Source organism: Entelurus aequoreus, linkage group LG14 (assembly GCF_033978785.1).
Source record: "Entelurus aequoreus isolate RoL-2023_Sb linkage group LG14, RoL_Eaeq_v1.1, whole genome shotgun sequence".
Lineage (NCBI taxonomy): Eukaryota > Metazoa > Chordata > Actinopteri > Syngnathiformes > Syngnathidae > Entelurus > Entelurus aequoreus.
This window is the reverse complement of record NC_084744.1, coordinates 2,313,348-2,334,989: the sequence shown is the minus strand read 5'-3', so window position 1 is coordinate 2,334,989 and position 21,642 is coordinate 2,313,348. Positions and strand designations below refer to the sequence as shown.

At 30.2% G+C, this 21,642-nt stretch overlaps 1 protein-coding gene across 1 annotated transcript in view; it reads right to left on the bottom strand.

Moving 5' to 3' along the window:
- The window catches only part of LOC133665210 (zinc finger E-box-binding homeobox 2-like), a 55,203-nt gene continuing 33,561 nt past the window's right edge, over positions 1-21,642 (bottom strand). The window contains exons 6-8 of the mRNA XM_062070458.1: positions 18,808-20,507; positions 6,981-7,122; positions 1-1,039 (exon numbers count right to left, since the gene is read on the bottom strand). Coding sequence (XP_061926442.1) covers positions 720-1,039; positions 6,981-7,122; positions 18,808-20,507 — 2,162 coding nt within the window. The 3' untranslated portion in view covers positions 1-719. The remainder of the gene's footprint in view (positions 1,040-6,980; positions 7,123-18,807; positions 20,508-21,642) is intronic.

Genomic DNA, 21,642 nt, shown 5'->3' with positions numbered 1-21,642 from the left:
TTATTAGGATTTTGTAAAAAAAAAAAAAAAAATGGTAGCACTGATTTTCGTCTTTGTGCCTTTTAGCGATTAAAAAAAGTATCTTCTTCTCTCATATTCAATGTTTCAGGGTTTTTTTTATTATTTTTTTTTATCAATGGTGTCAAAGTGAGGCTGAAAACTTGAGGGGAGGCCAATCAGCTCCATAAAAATAAAGAAAAGCTGAGTTGTGTTTGAAAGGCAAAAACTCTTATTTTGGTGGCTGCGGCGAGAGAAGCGGGACTTCCAAAGTGCAATAAATATGAGGAGGAAACTAGCCACACATTTGACACACTAAAACAACAAAGGAGATCATTTGACGGGATTTCACATACTTTTTTTTTTTTTGTCTTTTTAACCAACCAGTCATTTTTATTTGTCTTGGTTTGTGTGGTCGCTGGCAGGAATCAAACCTTCGACAAAGTGTGCAAAAACAGAAAGGAGCACTTTGAGGTGCAAAAAAAGCTTTCATTCTGCACATTTGAGCCAATCAGAAGCCTGGAAAAGCATCAGCTGACTTGAGCTAAGAGAGAAATAATATCCTCGCACATGAAAACATGGACAACATCGAGCGGGACGTGCTCGTGTTTTTGCCTCATTCCTGTGAGAATCCTGCGTGCGTTACCTGCGAGCAGATAATACCGTATCATCTCTTCCTCTCCCGGACTTATCCGGTCTTGCTTTAAGTGAGGGATGAACGTTTAGACTTTGTCCTCATCGCCGTCCCCCGTGGAATCCAGCCGGACCTGGTCCTCCTTGGGAGCTTCCTGGTTCCCATCAGGCCCCGCCCTCGGCTCCTGCGGCTCGGCCCGGGAGCCCGCCTGGCGCTCCTCCGCCTCCCTCTTGCAGTAGGAGTAGCGATGGTTCATGTGCTGCGAGTACGAGCCCGAGTGGGAGAAGCGCTTGCCGCACTTGTCACACTGGTAGGGTTTCTCCCCCGAGTGCAGGCGGGAGTGTTCGATCAGGTGGTGCTTGTGTTTGAAGGCCTTGCTGCAGATGTGACACTGGTGAGGACGCTTGCCTGCGCACACACACACACACACACACACACACACACACACACACACACACACACACACACACACACACACACACACACACACACACACACACACACACACACACACACACAACATGCTGAGATCCTTCTTCTGTCACTCCTTCAACGTCACACATGACCCAAAGCAAATACCACATATGAATGACACACACATGATGTGTTGATGACTGAAATATCACATAAATATGACATATAAATGACATAAATATGACATATAAATGACATAAATATGACATATAAATAACATAAATACGACATATAAATGACATAAATATGACATATAAATAACATAAATACGACATATAAATGACATAAATATGACATATAAATGACATAAATATGACATATATACAACTAAATAACATAATTATGAAATATATAAACAACTAAATGACATAAATATGACATATAAATAACATAAATACGACATATAAATGACATAAATATGACATATAAATAACATAAATACGACATATAAATGACATAAATATGACATATAAATGACATAAATATGACATATATACAACTAAATAACATAATTATGAAATATATAAACAACTAAATGACATAAATATGACATATAAATAACATAAATATGACATATAAATGACATAAATATGACATATATACAACTAAATAACATAATTATGAAATATATAAACAACTAAATGACATAAATATGACATATAAACAACTAAATGACATAAATATGACAAATAAATGACATAAATATGACTTATAAATGACATAAATATGACATATAAATGACATAAATATGACATATAAACAACTAAATGACATAAATATGACATATAAAATACTAAATGACATAAATATGACTTATAAATGACATAAATATGACATATAAACAACTAAATGACATAAATATGACATATAAAATACTAAATGACATAAATATGACATATAAATAACATAAATACGACATATAAATGACATAAATATGACATATAAATGACATAAATATGACATATAAATAACATAAATACGACATATAAATGACATAAATATGACATATAAATGACATAAATATGACATATAAACAACTAAATAACATAATTATGAAATATATAAACAACTAAATGACATAAATATGACATATAAAATACTAAATTACATAAATATGACATATAAATGACATAAATATGACTTATAAATGACATAAATACGACATACAAATTACATAAATATGACATATAAACAACAAAATGACATAAATATGACATATCAATGACATAAATACGACATACAAATTACATAAATATGACATATAAACAACTAAATGACATAAATATAACATATAAACAACTAAATGACATAAATACGACATATAAATAACATAAATACGACATATAAATGACACAAATATGACATATAAACAACTAAATAACATAATTATGAAATATATAAACAACTAAATGACATAAATATGACATATAAACAACTAAATGACATAAATATGACATATAAAATACTAAATGACATAAATATGACATATAAATGACATAAATATGACTTATAAATGACATAAATATGAAATATATAAACAACTAAATGACATAAATATGACATATAAACAACTAAATGACATAAATATGACATATAAAATACTAAATGACATAAATATGACATATAAATGACATAAATATGACTTATAAATGACATAAATATGAAATATAAACAACTAAATGACATAAATATGACATATAAACAACTAAATGACATAAATATGACATGTAAAATACTAAATGACATAAATATGACATATAAATGACATAAATATGACTTATAAATGACATAAATATGAAATATAAACAACTAAATGACATAAATATGACATATAAACAACTAAATGACATAAATATGACATATAAATAACATAAATACGACATATAAATGACATAAATATGACATATAAACAACTAAATAACATAATTATGAAATATATAAACAACTAAATGACATAAATTTGACATATAAACAACTAAATGACATAAATATGACATATAAAATACTAAATTACATAAATATGACAAATGAATGACATAAATATGACATATAAATAACATAAATACGACATATAAATGACATAAATATGATATATAAACAACTAAATGACATAAATATGACATAAAAATACTAAATGACATAAATATGACATATAAATGACATAAATATGACATATAAATGACATAAATACGACATATAAATGACATAAATATGACATATAAACAACTAAATAACATAATTATGAAATATATAAACAACTAAATGACATAAATATGACATATAAACAACTAAATGACATAAATATGACATATAAAATACTAAATTGTGGTGGATATTCACACACAGGACACTTATTAATTATTACGGTTATAATTCACTGCGTTCTAGCCCATGTTTACTTGCATAGGTGCATAGGTGCTTTTACTTTGAAGTGTTGAGACACACCTCTGTGGTGCTGACGTAATTACCTGTGCGACAGGTTTGTGGTTTTTGTTGTTCTCTCTGAAAATAAACGGAGTGTTACTTGGCTCTTGAAAGATATATATATATCTTCATATATCCATATTTTGTGTTAATTTTCATAGTCATATTACATATAGCTAATGTTCCATATTGTACTCTTTGCTTTTCTTTTCATCCCATGACAAAGTGCTCGCACTTGGGCCGGCCTTGAAGTAGAAGGCAGAGAGGAGGAATTCCTCCTTCCTGTGCTTCCCAGGCCGACTCAAGATAAGAGACAATGAGCATGTGTTTGAGGTGAGACAAGTGAGGGCGGGGGGAGATACTGAAGAGGAGAGGGCTTTCCGGGAAGTTTTCAGATCAACTTGGGCTAAGCATTTGTATGTGTTGTTCGAGGCTGGTCTCTATTCTCAAATATTTGACAAGGTAACTATACTGTGCCTGGTGTATATTCGAGATCTATCTAATCTAAGGAACTTGGGACTGACCAGCGTTTTACATCCCACTTGGAGGAACATCTGGTCAAACGCAACACTCTCCAAAGAGGAATAAATCTCCGTCGTTTCTCTGCCTACACTCCTACAAAATGACATAAATATGACATATAAATGACATAAATATGACATATAAATAACATAAATACGACATATAAATGACATAAATATGAAATATAAACAACTAAATGACATAAATATGACTTATAAATGACATAAATATGAAATATAAACAACTAAATGACATAAATATGACATATAAAATACTAAATGACATAAATATGACATATAAATGACATAAATATGACATATAAATAACATAAATACGACATATAATTGACATAAATATGATATATAAACAACTAAATGACATAAATATGACATAAAAATACTAAATGACATAAATATGACATATAAATGACATAAATATGACATATAAATGACATCAATATGAAATATAAACAACTAAATGACATAAATATGACATATTAACAACTAAATGACATTAATATGACATATAAATTAAATAAATTTGACATATAAATGACATAAATATGACATATGAACAACTAAATGACATTAATATAACATAAATATGACATATAAACAACTAAATGACATAAATATGACATATAAACAACTAAATGACATCATCATAACATAAATATGACATATAAACAACTAAATGACATAAGTATGACATATAAATAACATAAATACGACATATAAATGACATAAATATGACATATAAATGACATAAATATGACATATAAATGACATAAATATGACTTATAAATGACATAAATATGACATATAAAATACTAAATGACATAAATATGACATATAAACAACTAAATGACATAATTATGACATATAAAATACTAAATGACATAAATATGACATATAAATGACATAAATATGACATATAAATGACATAAATATGACTTATAAATGACATAAATATGACATATAAAATACTAAATGACATAAATATGACATATAAACAACTAAATGACATAAATATGACATATAAAATACTAAATGACATAAATATGACATATAAATGACATAAATATGACTTATAAATGACATAAATATGACATATAAACAACTAAATGACATATAAACAACTAAATAACATAAATATGACATATAAACAACTAAATGACATAAATATGACATAAAATACTAAATGACATAAATATGACATATAAATAACATAAATACGACATATAAATGACATAAATATGATACATAAACAACTAAATGACATAAATATGACATAAAAATACTAAATGACATAAATATGACATATAAATGACATAAATATGACTTATAAACGACATAAATATGACATATAAATGACATAAATATGAAATATAAACAACTAAATGACATAAATATGACATATAAACAACTAAATAACATAAATGTGACATATAAACAACTAAATGACCTAAATATGACATATAAACAACTAAATGACATTAATATGACATATAAATTAAATAAATTTGACATATAAATGACATAAATATGACATATAAACAACTAAATGACATTAATATGACATATAAATTAAATAAATTTGACATATAAATGACATAAATATGACATATAAACAACTAAATGACATTAATATAACATAAATATGACATAAACAACTAAATGACATTAATATGACATATAAATTAAATAAATTTGACATATAAATGACATAAATATGACATATAAACAACTAAATGACATTAATATAACATAAATATGACATATAAACAACTAAATGACATAAATATGACGTATAAATTAAATAAATTTGACATATAAATGGCATAAATATGACATATAAACAACTAAATGACATTAATATAACATAAATATGACATATAAACAACTAAATGACATAAATATGACGTATGAATTAAATAAATATGACATATAAATGACATAAATATGACATATAAACAACTAAATGACATGAATATGACATATAAACAACTAAATGACATAAATATGACTTTTAAACAACTAAATGACATGAATATGACATAACTATGACATATAAACAACTAAATACTAGTTCTAGGACACCATGAATGTACAACACTAGTTCTAGGACACCATGAATGTACAAAACTAGTTCTAGGACACCATGAATGTACAACACTAGAGTCTAGGACACCATGAATGTACAACACTAGTTCTAGGACACCATGAATGTACAACACTAGTTCTAGGACACCATGAATGTGCAACACTAGTTCTAGGACACCATGAATGTACAACACTAGTTCTAGGACACCATGAATGTACAATACTAGTTCTAGGACACCATGAATGTACAATACTAGTTCTAGGACACCATGAATGTACAACACTAGTCTAGGACACCATGAATGTACAACACTAGTTCTAGGACACCATGAATGTAGAATACTAGTTCTAGGACACCATGAATGTACAATACTAGTTCTAGGACACCATGAATGTACAACACTAGTTCTAGGACACCATGAATGTACAATACTAGTTCTAGGACACCATGAATGTACAATACTAGTTGTAGGACACCATGAATGTACAATACTAGTTCTAGGACACCATGAATGTACAATACTAGTTCTAGGACACCATGAATGTACAATACTAGTTCTAGGACACCATGAATGTACAATACTAGTTCTAGGACACCATGAATGTACAATACTAGTTCTAGGACACCATGAATGTACAACACTAGTTCTAGGACACCATGAATGTACAACACTAGTTCTAGGACACCATGAAGACTTGGACTTCCTTCTGACGGGTTAACGTGCGATGACTTTCCCAGCCTGGTGCAGACATAGTCCGAGGCGCATTTTTGTATCCACTGTGTGTGTGCACAGCAAGTGGGAGGGGCTTGATCAGGTGAACTGTACCTGTGTGCTCATATTTGTGTCTGAGGAGGGAGCTGGTCTTCTGGAAGGTTTTGTCACACAGGTCACACGTGTACATGCCACCCTCCGTCTTCTTCATCTGCACCTCGCTATCTGTCACATGCTGCAGGTAGTCCACCGCCCCCTGACACACACACACACACACACACACACACACACACACACACACACACACACACACACACACACACACACACACACACACACACACACACACACACACTCACACACACACACACACACACACACACACACACACACACACACACACATTCTTGTGTTTATTACCTTCTTGAGAGCTGAGAAAAAAGCCTCCCTCTTTAGGACCAGCCTTTCTAGATATATAAAGAAGTGTATTTACAACATTAATAATATATACATACTATGCACATATAAAAAAACCTTGTTGTGAAAAATGAGTTGGAATTCCACAAAAAAAAGGTCACAATTTCACAAGAAAAACTTAGAATTTTGACAGTATTATAATAAAAGTCCTTCTTTTACTCAACGCAAGTCAAAATTTTACAAGAAAAACAGAACATTTGTGCGATATTATGATAAAAGTTGGAATTTTACTCAATAACAGTCGCAACTTTACAAGAAAAGCTTAAAATGTAACAATTTTATGAAAAGAGTTGTCATTTTACTCGACAAAAGTCACAATTTTATAAGAAAACTTTACAATTTTGGCAACATTGTAACAATAATCAGAATTTTACTTGGCAAAATGATGACAAAAGTCATAATTTTACTCAAAAAATGTCACTATTTTACAAGAACAACACAAAAATTGGCAATATTGTGATAAAAATCTGAATTTTACATGACAAATGTCACCATTTTGCATTAAAAAGTAATAATTTTTCAGAGAAAATATATAAATATTACAGAAACAGAAAGAATATGAGAAATTGTTCCCAATTTTATAAGAAAAAAGTCCACACATTGTGAGAAAAAGACTACTTTTAGAATGTATTTATTTTTATTTGTTTTTGTTTGTAATTGGTTTTCAATCTTCATTATTTACTTCAAGTTATTACAGTATTTATTTTTTATAAATTAATTTTGGCCAAAGGGGGCGTATTTCAACTTCTTGCACACACTTGTTATTTCATATGTTGACCAGAGGGGGAGCACTTACAAGAAAACTTTACAATTTTGGCAACATTATAATAATAATCAGAATTTTACTTGGCAAAATGATGACAAAAGTCATCATTTTACTCAAAAAAGTTCACTATTTTACAAGAACAACACAAAAATTGGCAATATTGTGATAAAAATCTGAATTTTACATGACAAATGTCACCATTTTGCATTAAAAAGTAATAATTTTTCAGAGAAAATATATAAATATTACAGAAACAGAAAGAATATGAGAAATTGTTCCCAATTTTATAAGAAAAAAGTCCACACATTGTGAGAAAAAGACTACTTTTAGAATGTATTTATTTTTATTTGTTTTTGTTTGTAATTGGTTTTCAATCTTCATTATTTACTTCAAGTTATTACAGTATTTATTTTTTATAAATTAATTTTGGCCAAAGGGGGCGTATTTCAACTTCTTACACACACTTGTTATTTCATATGTTGACCAGAGGGGGAGCACTTACAAGAAAACTTTACAATTTTGGCAACATTATAATAATAATCAGAATTTTACTTGGCAAAATGATGACAAAAGTCATCATTTTACTCAAAAAAGTTCACTATTTTACAAGAACAACTAAAAAATTGGCAATATTGTGATAAAAATCTGAATTTTACATGACAAATGTCACCATTTTGCATTAAAAAGTAATAATTTTTCAGAGAAAATATATAAATATTACAGAAACAGAAAGAATATGAGAAATTGTTCCCAATTTTATAAGAAAAAAGTCCACACATTGTGAGAAAAAGACTACTTTTAGAATGTATTTATTTTTATTTGTTTTTGTTTGTAATTGGTTTTCAATCTTCATTATTTACTTCAAGTTATTACAGTATTTATTTTTTATAAATTAATTTTGGCCAAAGGGGGCGTATTTCAACTTCTTGCACACACTTGTTATTTCATATGTTGACCAGAGGGGGAGCACTTACAAGAAAACTTTACAATTTTGGCAACATTATAATAATAATCAGAATTTTACTTGGCAAAATGATGACAAAAGTCATCATTTTACTCAAAAAAGTTCACTATTTTACAAGAACAACACAAAAATTGGCAATATTGTGATAAAAATCTGAATTTTACATGACAAATGTCACCATTTTGCATTAAAAAGTAATAATTTTTCAGAGAAAATATATAAATATTACAGAAACAGAAAGAATATGAGAAATTGTTCCCAATTTTATAAGAAAAAAGTCCACACATTGTGAGAAAAAGACTACTTTTAGAATGTATTTATTTTTATTTGTTTTTGTTTGTAATTGGTTTTCAATCTTCATTATTTACTTCAAGTTATTACAGTATTTATTTTTTATAAATTAATTTTGGCCAAAGGGGGCGTATTTCAACTTCTTACACACACTTGTTATTTCATATGTTGACCAGAGGGGGAGCACTTACAAGAAAACTTTACTATTTTGGCAACATTATAATAATAATCAGAATTTTACTTGGCAAAATGATGACAAAAGTCATCATTTTACTCAAAAAAGTTCACTATTTTACAATAACAACTAAAAAATTGGCAATATTGTGATAAAAATCTGAATTTTACATGACAAATGTCACCATTTTGCATTAAAAAGTAATAATTTTTTCCGAGAAAATATATCAACATTACAGAAACAGAAAGAATATGAGAAATTGTTCCCAATTTTATAAGAAAAAAGTCCACACATTGTGAGAAAAAGACTGCTTTTAGTAAAAAAAAATTATTTTATTTTATTTTTTTTGTAATTGGTTTTTAATCTTCATTATTTACTTCAAGTTATTACAGTATGTCTCTACATAGATATTTATTTAGTTTTTATAAATTAATTTTGGCCAAAGGGGGCGTATTTCAACTTCTTACACACACTTGTTATTTCATATGTTGACCAGAGGGGCAGCACTTTACAAGAAAACTTTACAATTTTGGCAATATTATAATAATAATCAGAATTTTACTTGGCAAAATGATGACAAAAGTCATCATTTTACTCAAAAAAGTTCACTATTTTACAAGAACAACAAAAAAATTGGCAATATTGTGATAAAAATCTGAATTTTACATGACAAATGTCACCATTTTGCATTAAAAAGTAATAATTTTTCAGAGAAAATATATCAATATTACAGAAACAGAAAGAATATGAGAAATTGTTCCCAATTTTATAAGAAAAAAGTCCACACATTGTGAGAAAAAGACTACTTTTAGAATGTATTTATTTTTATTTGTTTTTGTTTGTAATTGGTTTTCAATCTTCATTATTTACTTCAAGTTATTACAGTATTTATTTTTTATAAATTAATTTTGGCCAAAGGGGGCGTATTTCAACTTCTTACACACACTTGTTATTTCATATGTTGACTAGAGGGGGAGCACTTTACAAGAAAACTTTACAATTTTGGCAACATTATAATAATAATCAGAATTTTACTTGGCAAAATGATGACAAAAGTCATCATTTTACTCAAAAAAGTTCACTATTTTACAAGAACAACTAAAAAATTGGCAATATTGTGATAAAAATCTGAATTTTACATGACAAATGTCACCATTTTGCATTAAAAAGTAATAATTTTTTCCGAGAAAATATATCAACATTACAGAAACAGAAAGAATATGAGAAATTGTTCCCAATTTTATAAGAAAAAAGTCCACACATTGTGAGAAAAAGACTGCTTTTAGTAAAAAAAAATTATTTTATTTTATTTTTTTTGTAATTGGTTTTTAATCTTCATTATTTACTTCAAGTTATTACAGTATGTCTCTACATAGATATTTATTTAGTTTTTATAAATTAATTTTGGCCAAAGGGGGCGTATTTCAACTTCTTACACACACTTGTTATTTCATATGTTGACCAGAGGGGCATCACTTTACAAGAAAACTTTACAATTTTGGCAATATTGTAATAATAATCAGAATTTTACTCGGCAAAATGACGACAAAAGTCATCATTTTACTCAAAAAATGTCACTATTTTACAAGAACAACAAAAAAATTGGCAATATTGTGATACACGTCTGAATTTTACATGACAAATGTCACCATTCTGCATTAAAAAGTAAGAATTATACATGAAAAACAAGAAAATATTGCAATATTACAGAAACAGAAAGAATATGAGAAATTGTTCCCAATTTTATAAAAAAAAAGTCCACACATTGTGAGAAAAAGACTGCTTTTAATAAAAAAAAAATTGTTATTTTATTTTATTTGTAATTGGTTCTTAATCTTCATTATTTACTTCAAGTTATTACATTATGTCTCTATATAAAACATTTTTTAAATTGTTTTTATTAATTTTGGCCAAAGGGGGCGCATTTCATTTTCTTACACACACTTGTTATTTCATATGTTGACTAGAAGGGGAGCACTTTACAAGAAAATTTTACAATTTTGGCAATATTGTAATAATAATCAGAATTTTACTTGGCAAAATGACGACAAAAGTCATCATTTTACTCAAAAAATGTCACCATTTTACAAGAACAACAGAAAAATTGGCAATATTGTGATAAAAATCTGAATTTTACATGACAAATGTCACCATTTTGCATTAAAAAGTAAAAAAAATTTCCGAGAAAATATATCAACATTACAGAAACAGAAAGAAAATGAGAAATTGTTCCCAATTTCATAAGAAAAAAGTCCACACATTGTGAGAAAAAGTCTGCTTTTAGAATGTATTTATTTTTATTTGTTTTTGTTCGTAATTGGTTTTTAATCTTCATTATTTACTTCAAGTTATTACAGTATGTCTCTATATACATATTTATTTATTTTTTATAAATTAATTTTGGCCAAAGGGGCCTATTTAAATTTCTTACACACACTTGTTATTTCATATGTTGACCAGAGGGGGAGCACTTTACAAGAAAACTTTACAATTTTGGCAATATTATAATAATAATCAGAATTTTACTTGGCAAAATGATGACAAAAGTCATAATTTTACTCAAAAAATGTCAGTATTTTACAAGAACAACAAAAAAAATTGGCAATATTGTGATACAAATCTGAATTTTACATGACAAATGTCACCATTTTGCATTAAAAAGTAAGAATTTTACATGAAAAACAAAAAAATATTGCAATATTACAGAAACAGAAAGAATATGAGAAATTGTTCCCAATTTTATAAGAAAGAAGTCCACACATTGTGAGAAATTGGTTTTTAATCTTCATTATTTACTTCAAGTTATTACAGTATGTCTCTATATACATATTTATTTATTCTTTATAAATTAATTTTGGCCAAAGGGGGCGTATTTCAATTTCTTACACACACTTGTTATTTCATATGTTGACCAGAGGGGGAGCACTTTACAAGAAAACTTTACAATTTTGGCAATATTGTAATAATAATCAGAAGTTTACTTGGCAAAATGATGACAAAAGTCATCATTTTACTCAAAAAAGTTCGCTATTTTACAACAACAACAAAAAAATTGGCAATATTGTGATAAAAATCTGAATTTTACATGACAAATGTCAACATTTTGCATTAAAAAGTAATAATTTTTCAGAGAAAATATATCAATATTACAGAAACAGAAAGAATATGAGAAATTGTTCCCAATTTTATAAGAAAGAAGTCCACACATTGTGAGAAAAAGTCTGCTTTTAGTATTTATTTATTTGTATTTGTTTTTGTTTGTAATTGGTTTTTAATCTTCATTATTTACTTCAAGTTATTACAGTATGTCTCTATATACATATTTATTTATTTTTTATAAATTAATTTTGGCCAAAGGGGGCGTATTTCAACTTCTTACACACACTTGTTATTTCATATGTTGACTAGAGGGGGAGCACTTTACAAGAAAACTTTCCAATTTTGGCAATATTATAATAATAATCAGATTTTTACTTGGCAAAATGATGAGAAAAGTCATAATTTTACTCAAAAATGTCATTATTTTACAAGAACAACTAAAACATTGGCAATTTGTGATAAAAATCTGAATTTTACATGACAAATGTCACCATTTTGCATTAAAAAGTAATATTTTTTTCCGAGAAAATATATCAATATTACAGAAACAGAAAGAAAATGAGAAATTGTTCCCAATTTTATAAGAAAAAAGTCCACACATTGTGAGAAAAAGACTGCTTTTAGAATGTATTTATTTTTATTTGTTTTTGTTTGTAATTGTTTTTTAATCTTCATTATTTATTTCAAGTTATTACAGTATGTCTTTATATACATATTTATTTAGTTTTTATAAATTAATTTTGGCCAAAGGGGGCTTATTTCAACTTCTTACACACACTTGTTATTTCAAATGTTGACCAGAGGGGGAGCACTTTACAAGAAAACTTTACAATTTTGGCAATATTATAATAATAATCAGAATTTTACTTGGCAAAATGATGACAAAAGTCATCATTTTACTCAAAAAATGTCACTATTTTACAAGAACAACTAAAAAATTGGCAATATTGTGATAAAAATCTGAATTTTACATGACAAATGTCACCATTTTGTATTAAAAAGTAATAATTTTTCAGAGAAAATATATCAACATTACAGAAACAGAAAGAATATGAGAAATTGTTCCCAATTTTATAAGAAAGAAGTCCACACATTGTGAGAAAAAGTCTGCTTTTAGAATGTATTTATTTGTATTTGTTTTTGTTTGTAATTGGTTTTTAATTTTCATTATTTTCTTCAAGTTATTACAGTATGTCTCTATATACATATTTATTTATTTTTTATAAACTAATTTTGGCCAAAGGGGGCGTATTTCAACTTCTTACACACACTTGTTATTTCATATGTTGACCAGAGGGGGAGCACTTTACAAGAAAACTTTACAATTTTGGCAATATTGTAATAATAATCAGAATTTTACTTGGCAAAATGACGACAAAAGTCATCATTTTACTCAAAAAATGTCACTATTTTACAAGAACAACAAAAAAAATTGGCAATATTGTGATAAAAATCTGAATCTTACATGACAAATGTCACCATTTTGCATTAAAAAGTAAGAATTTTACATGAAAAACAAGAAAATATATCAATATTACAGAAACAGAAAGAATATGAGAAATTGTTCCCAATTTATAAGAAAGAAGTCCACACATTGTGAGAAATTGGTTTTTAATCTTCATTATTTACTTCAAGTTATTACAGTATGTCTCTATATACATATTTATTTATTCTTTATAAATTAATTTTGGCCAAAGGGGGCGTATTTCAATTTCTTACACACACTTGTTATTTCATATGTTGACCAGAAGGGGAGCACTTTACAAGAAAACTTTACAATTTTGGCAATATTGTAATAATAATCAGAAGTTTACTTGGCAAAATGATGACAAAAGTCATCATTTTACTCAAAAAAGTTCGCTATTTTACAACAACAACAAAAAAATTGGCAATATTGTGATAAAAATCTGAATTTTACATGACAAATGTCACCATTTTGCATTAAAAAGTAATAATTTTTCAGAGAAAATATATAAATATTACAGAAACAGAAAGAATATGAGAAATTGTTCCCAATTTTATAAGAAAGAATTTCACACATTGTGAGAAAAAGACTGCTTTTAGAATGTATTTATTTTTATTTGTTTTTCTTTGTAATTGGTTTTTAATCTTCATTATTTACTTCAAGTTATTACAGTATGTCTCTTTATATATATTTATTTATTTTTTATAAATTAATTTTGGCCAAAGGGGCGTATTTAAATTTCTTACACACACTTGTTATTTCATATGTTGACCAGAGGGGGAGCACTTTACAAGAAAACTTTACAATTTTGGCAATATTGTAACAATAATCAGAATTTTACTCGGCAAAATGACGACAAAAGTCATCATTTTACTCAAAAAATGTCACTATTTTACAAGAACAACAAAAAAATTGGCAATATTGTGATAAAAATTTGAATTTTACATGACAAATGTCACCATTTTGTATTAAAAAGTAATAATTTTTCAGAGAAAATATATCAATATTACAGAAACAGAAAGAATTTGAGAAATTGTTCCCAATTTTATAAGAAAGAATTTCACACATTGTGAGAAAAAGACTGCTTTTAGTATTTATTTATTTGTATTTGTTTTTGTTTGTAATTGGTTTTTAATCTTCATTATTTACTTCAAGTTATTACAGTATGTGTCTATATACATATTTATTTATTTTTTATAAATTAATTTTGGCCAAAGGGGGCCTATTTCAACTTCTTACACACACTTGTTATTTCATATGTTGACCATAGGGGGAGCACTTTACAATTTTGGCAATATTATAATGATAGTCAGAATTTTACTTGGCAAAATGATGACAAAAGTCATCATTTTACTCAAAAAATGTCACTATTTTACAACAACAACAAAAAAATTGGCAATTTGTGATAAAAATCTGAATTTTACATGACAAATGTCACCATTTTGCATTAAAAAGTAATATTTTTTCGAGAAAATATATCAATATTACAGAAACAGAAATAATATGAGAAAGTGTTCCCAATTTTATAAGAAAGAATTTCACACATTGTGAGAAAAAGACTGCTTTTAGTATTTATTTATTTGTATTTGTTTTTGTTTGTAATTGGTTTTTAATCTTCATTATTTTCTTCAAGTTATTACAGTATGTCTCTTTATACATATTTATTTATTTTTTATAAATTAATTTTGGCCAAAGGGGCGTATTTAAATTTCTTACACACACTTGTTATTTCATATGTTGACCAGAGGGGGAGCACTTTACAAGAAAACTTTACAATTTTGGCAATATTGTAATAATAATCAGAATTTTACTTGGCAAAATGATGACTAAAGTCATCATTTTACTCAAAAAAGTTCACTATTTTACAAGAACAACTAAAAAATTGGCAATATTGTGATAAAAATCTGAATTTTACATGACAAATGTCACCATTTTGCATTAAAAAGTAATAATTTTTTCAGAGAAAATATATCAACATTACAGAAACAGAAAGAATATGAGAAATTGTTCCCAATTTTATAAGAAAAAAGTCCACACATTGTGAGAAAAAGACTGCTTTTAGTAAAAAAAAAAATATTTTATTTTATTTTTTTTGTAATTGGTTTTTAATCTTCATTATTTACTTCAAGTTATTACATTATGTATCTATATACTTTTTTTTATTTCATTAATTTGGGCCAAAGGGGGCGCATTTCAATTTCTTACACACACTTGTTATTTCATATGTTGACTAGAGGGGGAGCACTTTACAAGAAAACTTTACAATTTTGGCAATATTATAATAATAATCAGAATTTTACTCGGTAAAATGATGACAAAAGTCATCATTTTACTCAAAAAATGTCACTATTTTACAAGAACAACTAAAAAATTGGCAATATTGTGATACAAATCTGAATTTTACATGACAAATGTCACCATTTTGTATTAAAAAGAAATAATTTTTCAGAGAAAATATATCAATATTACAGAAACAGAAAGAATTTGAGAAATTGTTCCCAATTTTATAAGAAAGAATTTCACACATTGTGAGAAAAAGACTGCTTTTAGTATTTATTTATTTGTATTTGTTTTTGTTTGTAATTGGTTTTTAATCTTCATTATTTACTTCAAGTTATTACAGTATGTCTCTATATACATATTTATTTATTTTTTATAAACTAATTTTGGCCAAAGGGGGCATATTTCAACTTCTTACACACACTTGTTATTTCATATGTTGACCAGAGGGGGAGCACTTTACAAGAAAACTTTACAATTTTGGCAATATTGTAATAATAATCAGAATTTTACTTGGCAAAATGATGACAAAAGTCATCATTTTACTCAAAAAATGTCACTATTTTACAAGAACAACAAAAAAAATTGGCAATATTGTGATAAAAATCTGAATTTTACCTGACAAATGTCACCATTTTACATTAAAAAGTAAGAATTTTACATGAAAAACAAGAAAATATTGCAATATTACAGAAACAGAAAGAATATGAGAAATTGTTCCCAATTTTATAAGAAAAAAGTCCACACATTGTGAGAAAAAGACTGCTTTTAATTTAAAAAAAAATATTTTATTTTATTTTTTTTGTCATTGGTTTTTAATCTTCATTATTTACTTCAAGTTATTATATTATGTCTCTATATACATTTTTTTTCCCTTTTTTTTAATTAATTTGGGCCAAAGGGGCGCATTTCAATTTCTTACACACACTTGTTATTTCATATGTTGACTAGAGGGGGAGCACTTTACAAGAAAACTTTACAATTTTGGCAATATTATAATAATAATCAGAATTTTACTCAGCAAAATGATGACAAAAGTCATAATTTTACTCAAAAAAGTTCACTATTTTACAAAAACTAAACAATTGGCAATATTGTGATAAAAATCTGAATTTTACATGACAAATGTCACCATTTTGCATTAAAAAGTAAGAATTTTACATGAAAACCAAGAAAATATTGCAATATTACAGAAACAGAAAGAATATGAGAAATTGTTCCCAATTTTATAAGAAAAAAGTCCACACATTGTGAGAAAAAGACTGCTTTTAATAAAAAAAATTGTTTTATTTTATTTTATTTGTAATTGGTTTTTAATCTTCATTATTTACTTCAAGTTATTACATTATGTCTCTATAAAAAACATTTTTTAAATTGTTTTTATTAATTTTGGCCAAAGGGGGCGCATTTCATTTTCTTACACACACTTGTTATTTCATATGTTGACTATAAGGGGAGCACTTTACAAGAAAACTTTACAATTTTGGCAATATTGTAATAATAATCAGAATTTTACTTGGCAAAATGATGACTAAAGTCATCATTTTACTCAAAAAAGTTCACTATTTTACAAGAACAACTAAAAAATTGGCAATATTGTGATAAAAATCTGAATTTTACATGACAAATGTCACCATTTTGCATTAAAAAGTAATATTTTTTCAGAGAAAATATATCAATATTACAGAAACAGAAAGAATATGAGAAATTGTTCCCAATTTTATAAGAAAAAAGTCCAAACATTGTGAGAAAAACACTGCTTTTAGTTATTTTGTATTGTTTTTTATTGTTTTTTAATCTTCATTATTTACTTCAAGTTATTACAGTATGTCTTGATATACATTTTTATTTGTTTTTTTTAAATTAATTTTGGCCAAAGGGGGCGCATTTCAATTTCTTACACACACTTGTTATTTCATATGTTGACCAGAGGGGGAGCACTTTTAAAAGCGACACACAGTCAATGTGAACAATCCCTCCTTTTTGGGAGCACCCTCATGTTGATAGACGTCACCACAAATGAGACATTCAATATTAGATGCAATGTTATTGATTTATGTCATCACTTGTTCACACACACACACACACACACACACACACACACACACACACACACACACACACACACACACACACACACACACACACACACACACACACACACACACACACACACACACACACACACACACACACACACACACACACACACACACACACACACACACACACACACCATTGTCTCACTACAGCCGGATAATCCCACACCTGTTGACCCAGAGACACCTTCTGGTACGCCTCCCGAGGCCCCCCGCCATGATCCCAAGTCTGGACAGAGCTTAGATGAGACCTGGTAAAACCCGCTCTCATCTCCCTTCTTATGGCACAAGTCATAAAATCCAAAAACAAAGTCGAAATTCTTACCTGTAAACTCGCTCTCCGCAGTTTTTTCCTCGTCTGCTGCGAGTCAGGGAAGGTCGCCGCTCTGCTGGCGTAGGCAAAGGTCATTTGGGGCAGGAAGTTGATGGAGTCCAGGGCCGGGTAGGTGGCCTGGGTGGGAGACATGAACGTGGGGGGTGGGAAGGCGCCGTGCGGAGGCAGGGGGGAGTAGACCGGACCTGCGCTGAAGGGATTGACCCCAAAGATCGGACTTTTTTTCCCAATATGCCGCAGATCAGAGCCCAGGACCTCGTTCTTGGTGTCCGCCAGGCCTGAGGGTCTCAAAGTCTTGCCTGAGACACGTGGCTCGCTTTCAGCTTCGGTTTTGAACTTGTCTGGTCTGCTTTGCTCGAGGAAGGCATGTGCCAGCTGTTTTGGCACGGAAAGATCCAGTGGTGTATCGCCATGAAATTCCTCCGGCACCACGAGGCCGTTCGGTGTGTCGGAGTTACTCTGGGAATGTTTGGAGGAAGTACAGGACAGGTTGAGGGGGGATGGACTGCTGTGGTCCAGATGGTCCGGTGTCCTATTACCTGGTCTACTGGCTGAGAACTGTGCGGGGAAGGCTTTGCTATTTGTGACCTCAAGAAGTGACATCGGTGAAGGTCTCAAACTGTGGTGTTGGTCTGACCAATTGTCCTCAATTGGCTTCTTCCACTGATTGAACCAGTCCCGGACCAACTCTTGCGGAAGGCCCACAGCAAGTGAAATCTTGAGAAGTTCGTCTGAGTCAGGCTCAGTGTTCTCAGCTGAGTACGCCTTCAGAACCGACATGTGATCCTGGAAAGGGTGGATGTGGCTGGTGCCCGACTCCTTCTTGGACAGAAGCCATTCTGATGCCTCCGGCCTATGGAAGATGCTCAGACCGAGCTGGGCCGGCTGCAGTACCGCTTGGATCTCTTTGTTCATCTTGCAGAGGTAACGCTCGTGTTGGTGGAGTGGAATGGGTCCTGTGAATGTCTCCTTGCAGAACTGGCAGGAGTGTGGAACCAGACTTTCCGGGCTGTCGGAGGATCTCTCTTTGCTGCCGGGATCCATCGTCTGTTGAACCCTGGAGTCCTCCATCACACCCTCTACCTCCTTGACCATGTCTGCAGTGGAGTCAATAAAGCTTTCAACGGGGCTGCTTTGGCCAATGATCTGCTCTTCCATATGGACTCCAAGCTCCTTCATGTAGGCTCTAAGTTTGGAGACCTCCTCTGGGTTCTTGTTCATCTTTTGCCTGGACACAGTGCTGTCCACAATCTGAAGGACCTTCTGCACATCATTCAGACTCCCGAGGGTTCCCGGTAGAAGAAAGTCTATACCCAACCCTGGCAGAGGTCGAAGGGGGCTATGTGAGGAGCCATGAATGCCCGTGAAGGTGCTGTCATAGACCTCGGGTCCTCCAAACCTCTGCTGAGGAGCCGTCCGCAGCCTGTACTCACAGATGTCCATTGACTCGGACTTGACATTGAGACAATTCTGTTGGTGATGTTGGCCATTTTCTATCTTTTGGTGGAGATGGGCGAGGCCGGGGCTACTGGGGGATGAGGCTGAGCACTTTGTAGAGGAGCCGGTCTTGTTTTGTGCCCGTCCGTTGAGAACGATCAGTCCGACGCACTTCCTGCTGCTGATGTGGGAACTGTAAGAGCCTGAGTGGGAGAAGCGCTTCTTGCAGTTGGAGCACTCGTACGGTTTTTCACCTGAAAGCCAGCAATAAAACTTTCTGTTAGAGCCGAAAAAACATCTGCACAACTTACGGTAAAATACCGGCAGCTCTGGTTGCCAGGAATTCAACGTAAAAAATACAGTCACGATGTTGAATGTGTACATTTTACAGTTGATAACGGTTTTTGCTTACGGTAAATGACTGTGAAAAAAATGTTAACTTGTTAACTAAAAAACAACAACTATAGAATTAACAGTAAAATGCTGGCCGCTGAAGATGCTCGCAATTAATTGTAAAACAAATTAGGGCCAATTTAAGTGTTGCCAATCAGCCTATCCCCAGGTGCATGTATTTGGATGTGGGAGGAGCCTATCCCCAGGTGCATGTCTTTGGAGGCGGGAGGAAGCCGGAGTACCCGGAGGGAACCCAGGTACATGCAAGTTCCACACACAAAGACCCCTAGCCTGGGAATCCAACCCAGGACCTTCTCACTGTGAGGCAGAAACACTAACTAGTGCACCACCGTGCTGGCCTGTATCTGCAAAATGCCCGTGTTTCCCCAGACATGTGAGCGGCACATGAGGATTTTAACTGCAAAATATTTGTACAACCTTTCACTGGACAACCCGCAACCCGTTCCTTCAAGTGAGCTATCTAAAACTTTGCCTTAAATGCTCCGGATCTGTATTAGTTCCAGCACACTTAAACACACAGCGTGGTTCATATGGATGTGGTCTACAATGAAGCACAAAGACTGAACCCACAATGTCTGAAACCACCAATCTGATTCCTTAGGTTGCCCATAGTCCACAATCCGTCCAATCTCACGATTACGGCCCAAATAATAATACACACATACATACATACATACATACATACATACATACATACATACATACATACATACATACATACATACATACATACATACATACATACATACATACATACATACATACATACATACATACATACATACATACATACATACATACATACAAACATGTATACATACATACATACATACATAATTACATACATACATACATACATATATACATATATACATACATGCATACATACATACATACATACATACATACATACATACATACATACATACATACATACATACATACATAATTACATACATACATACATAATTACAT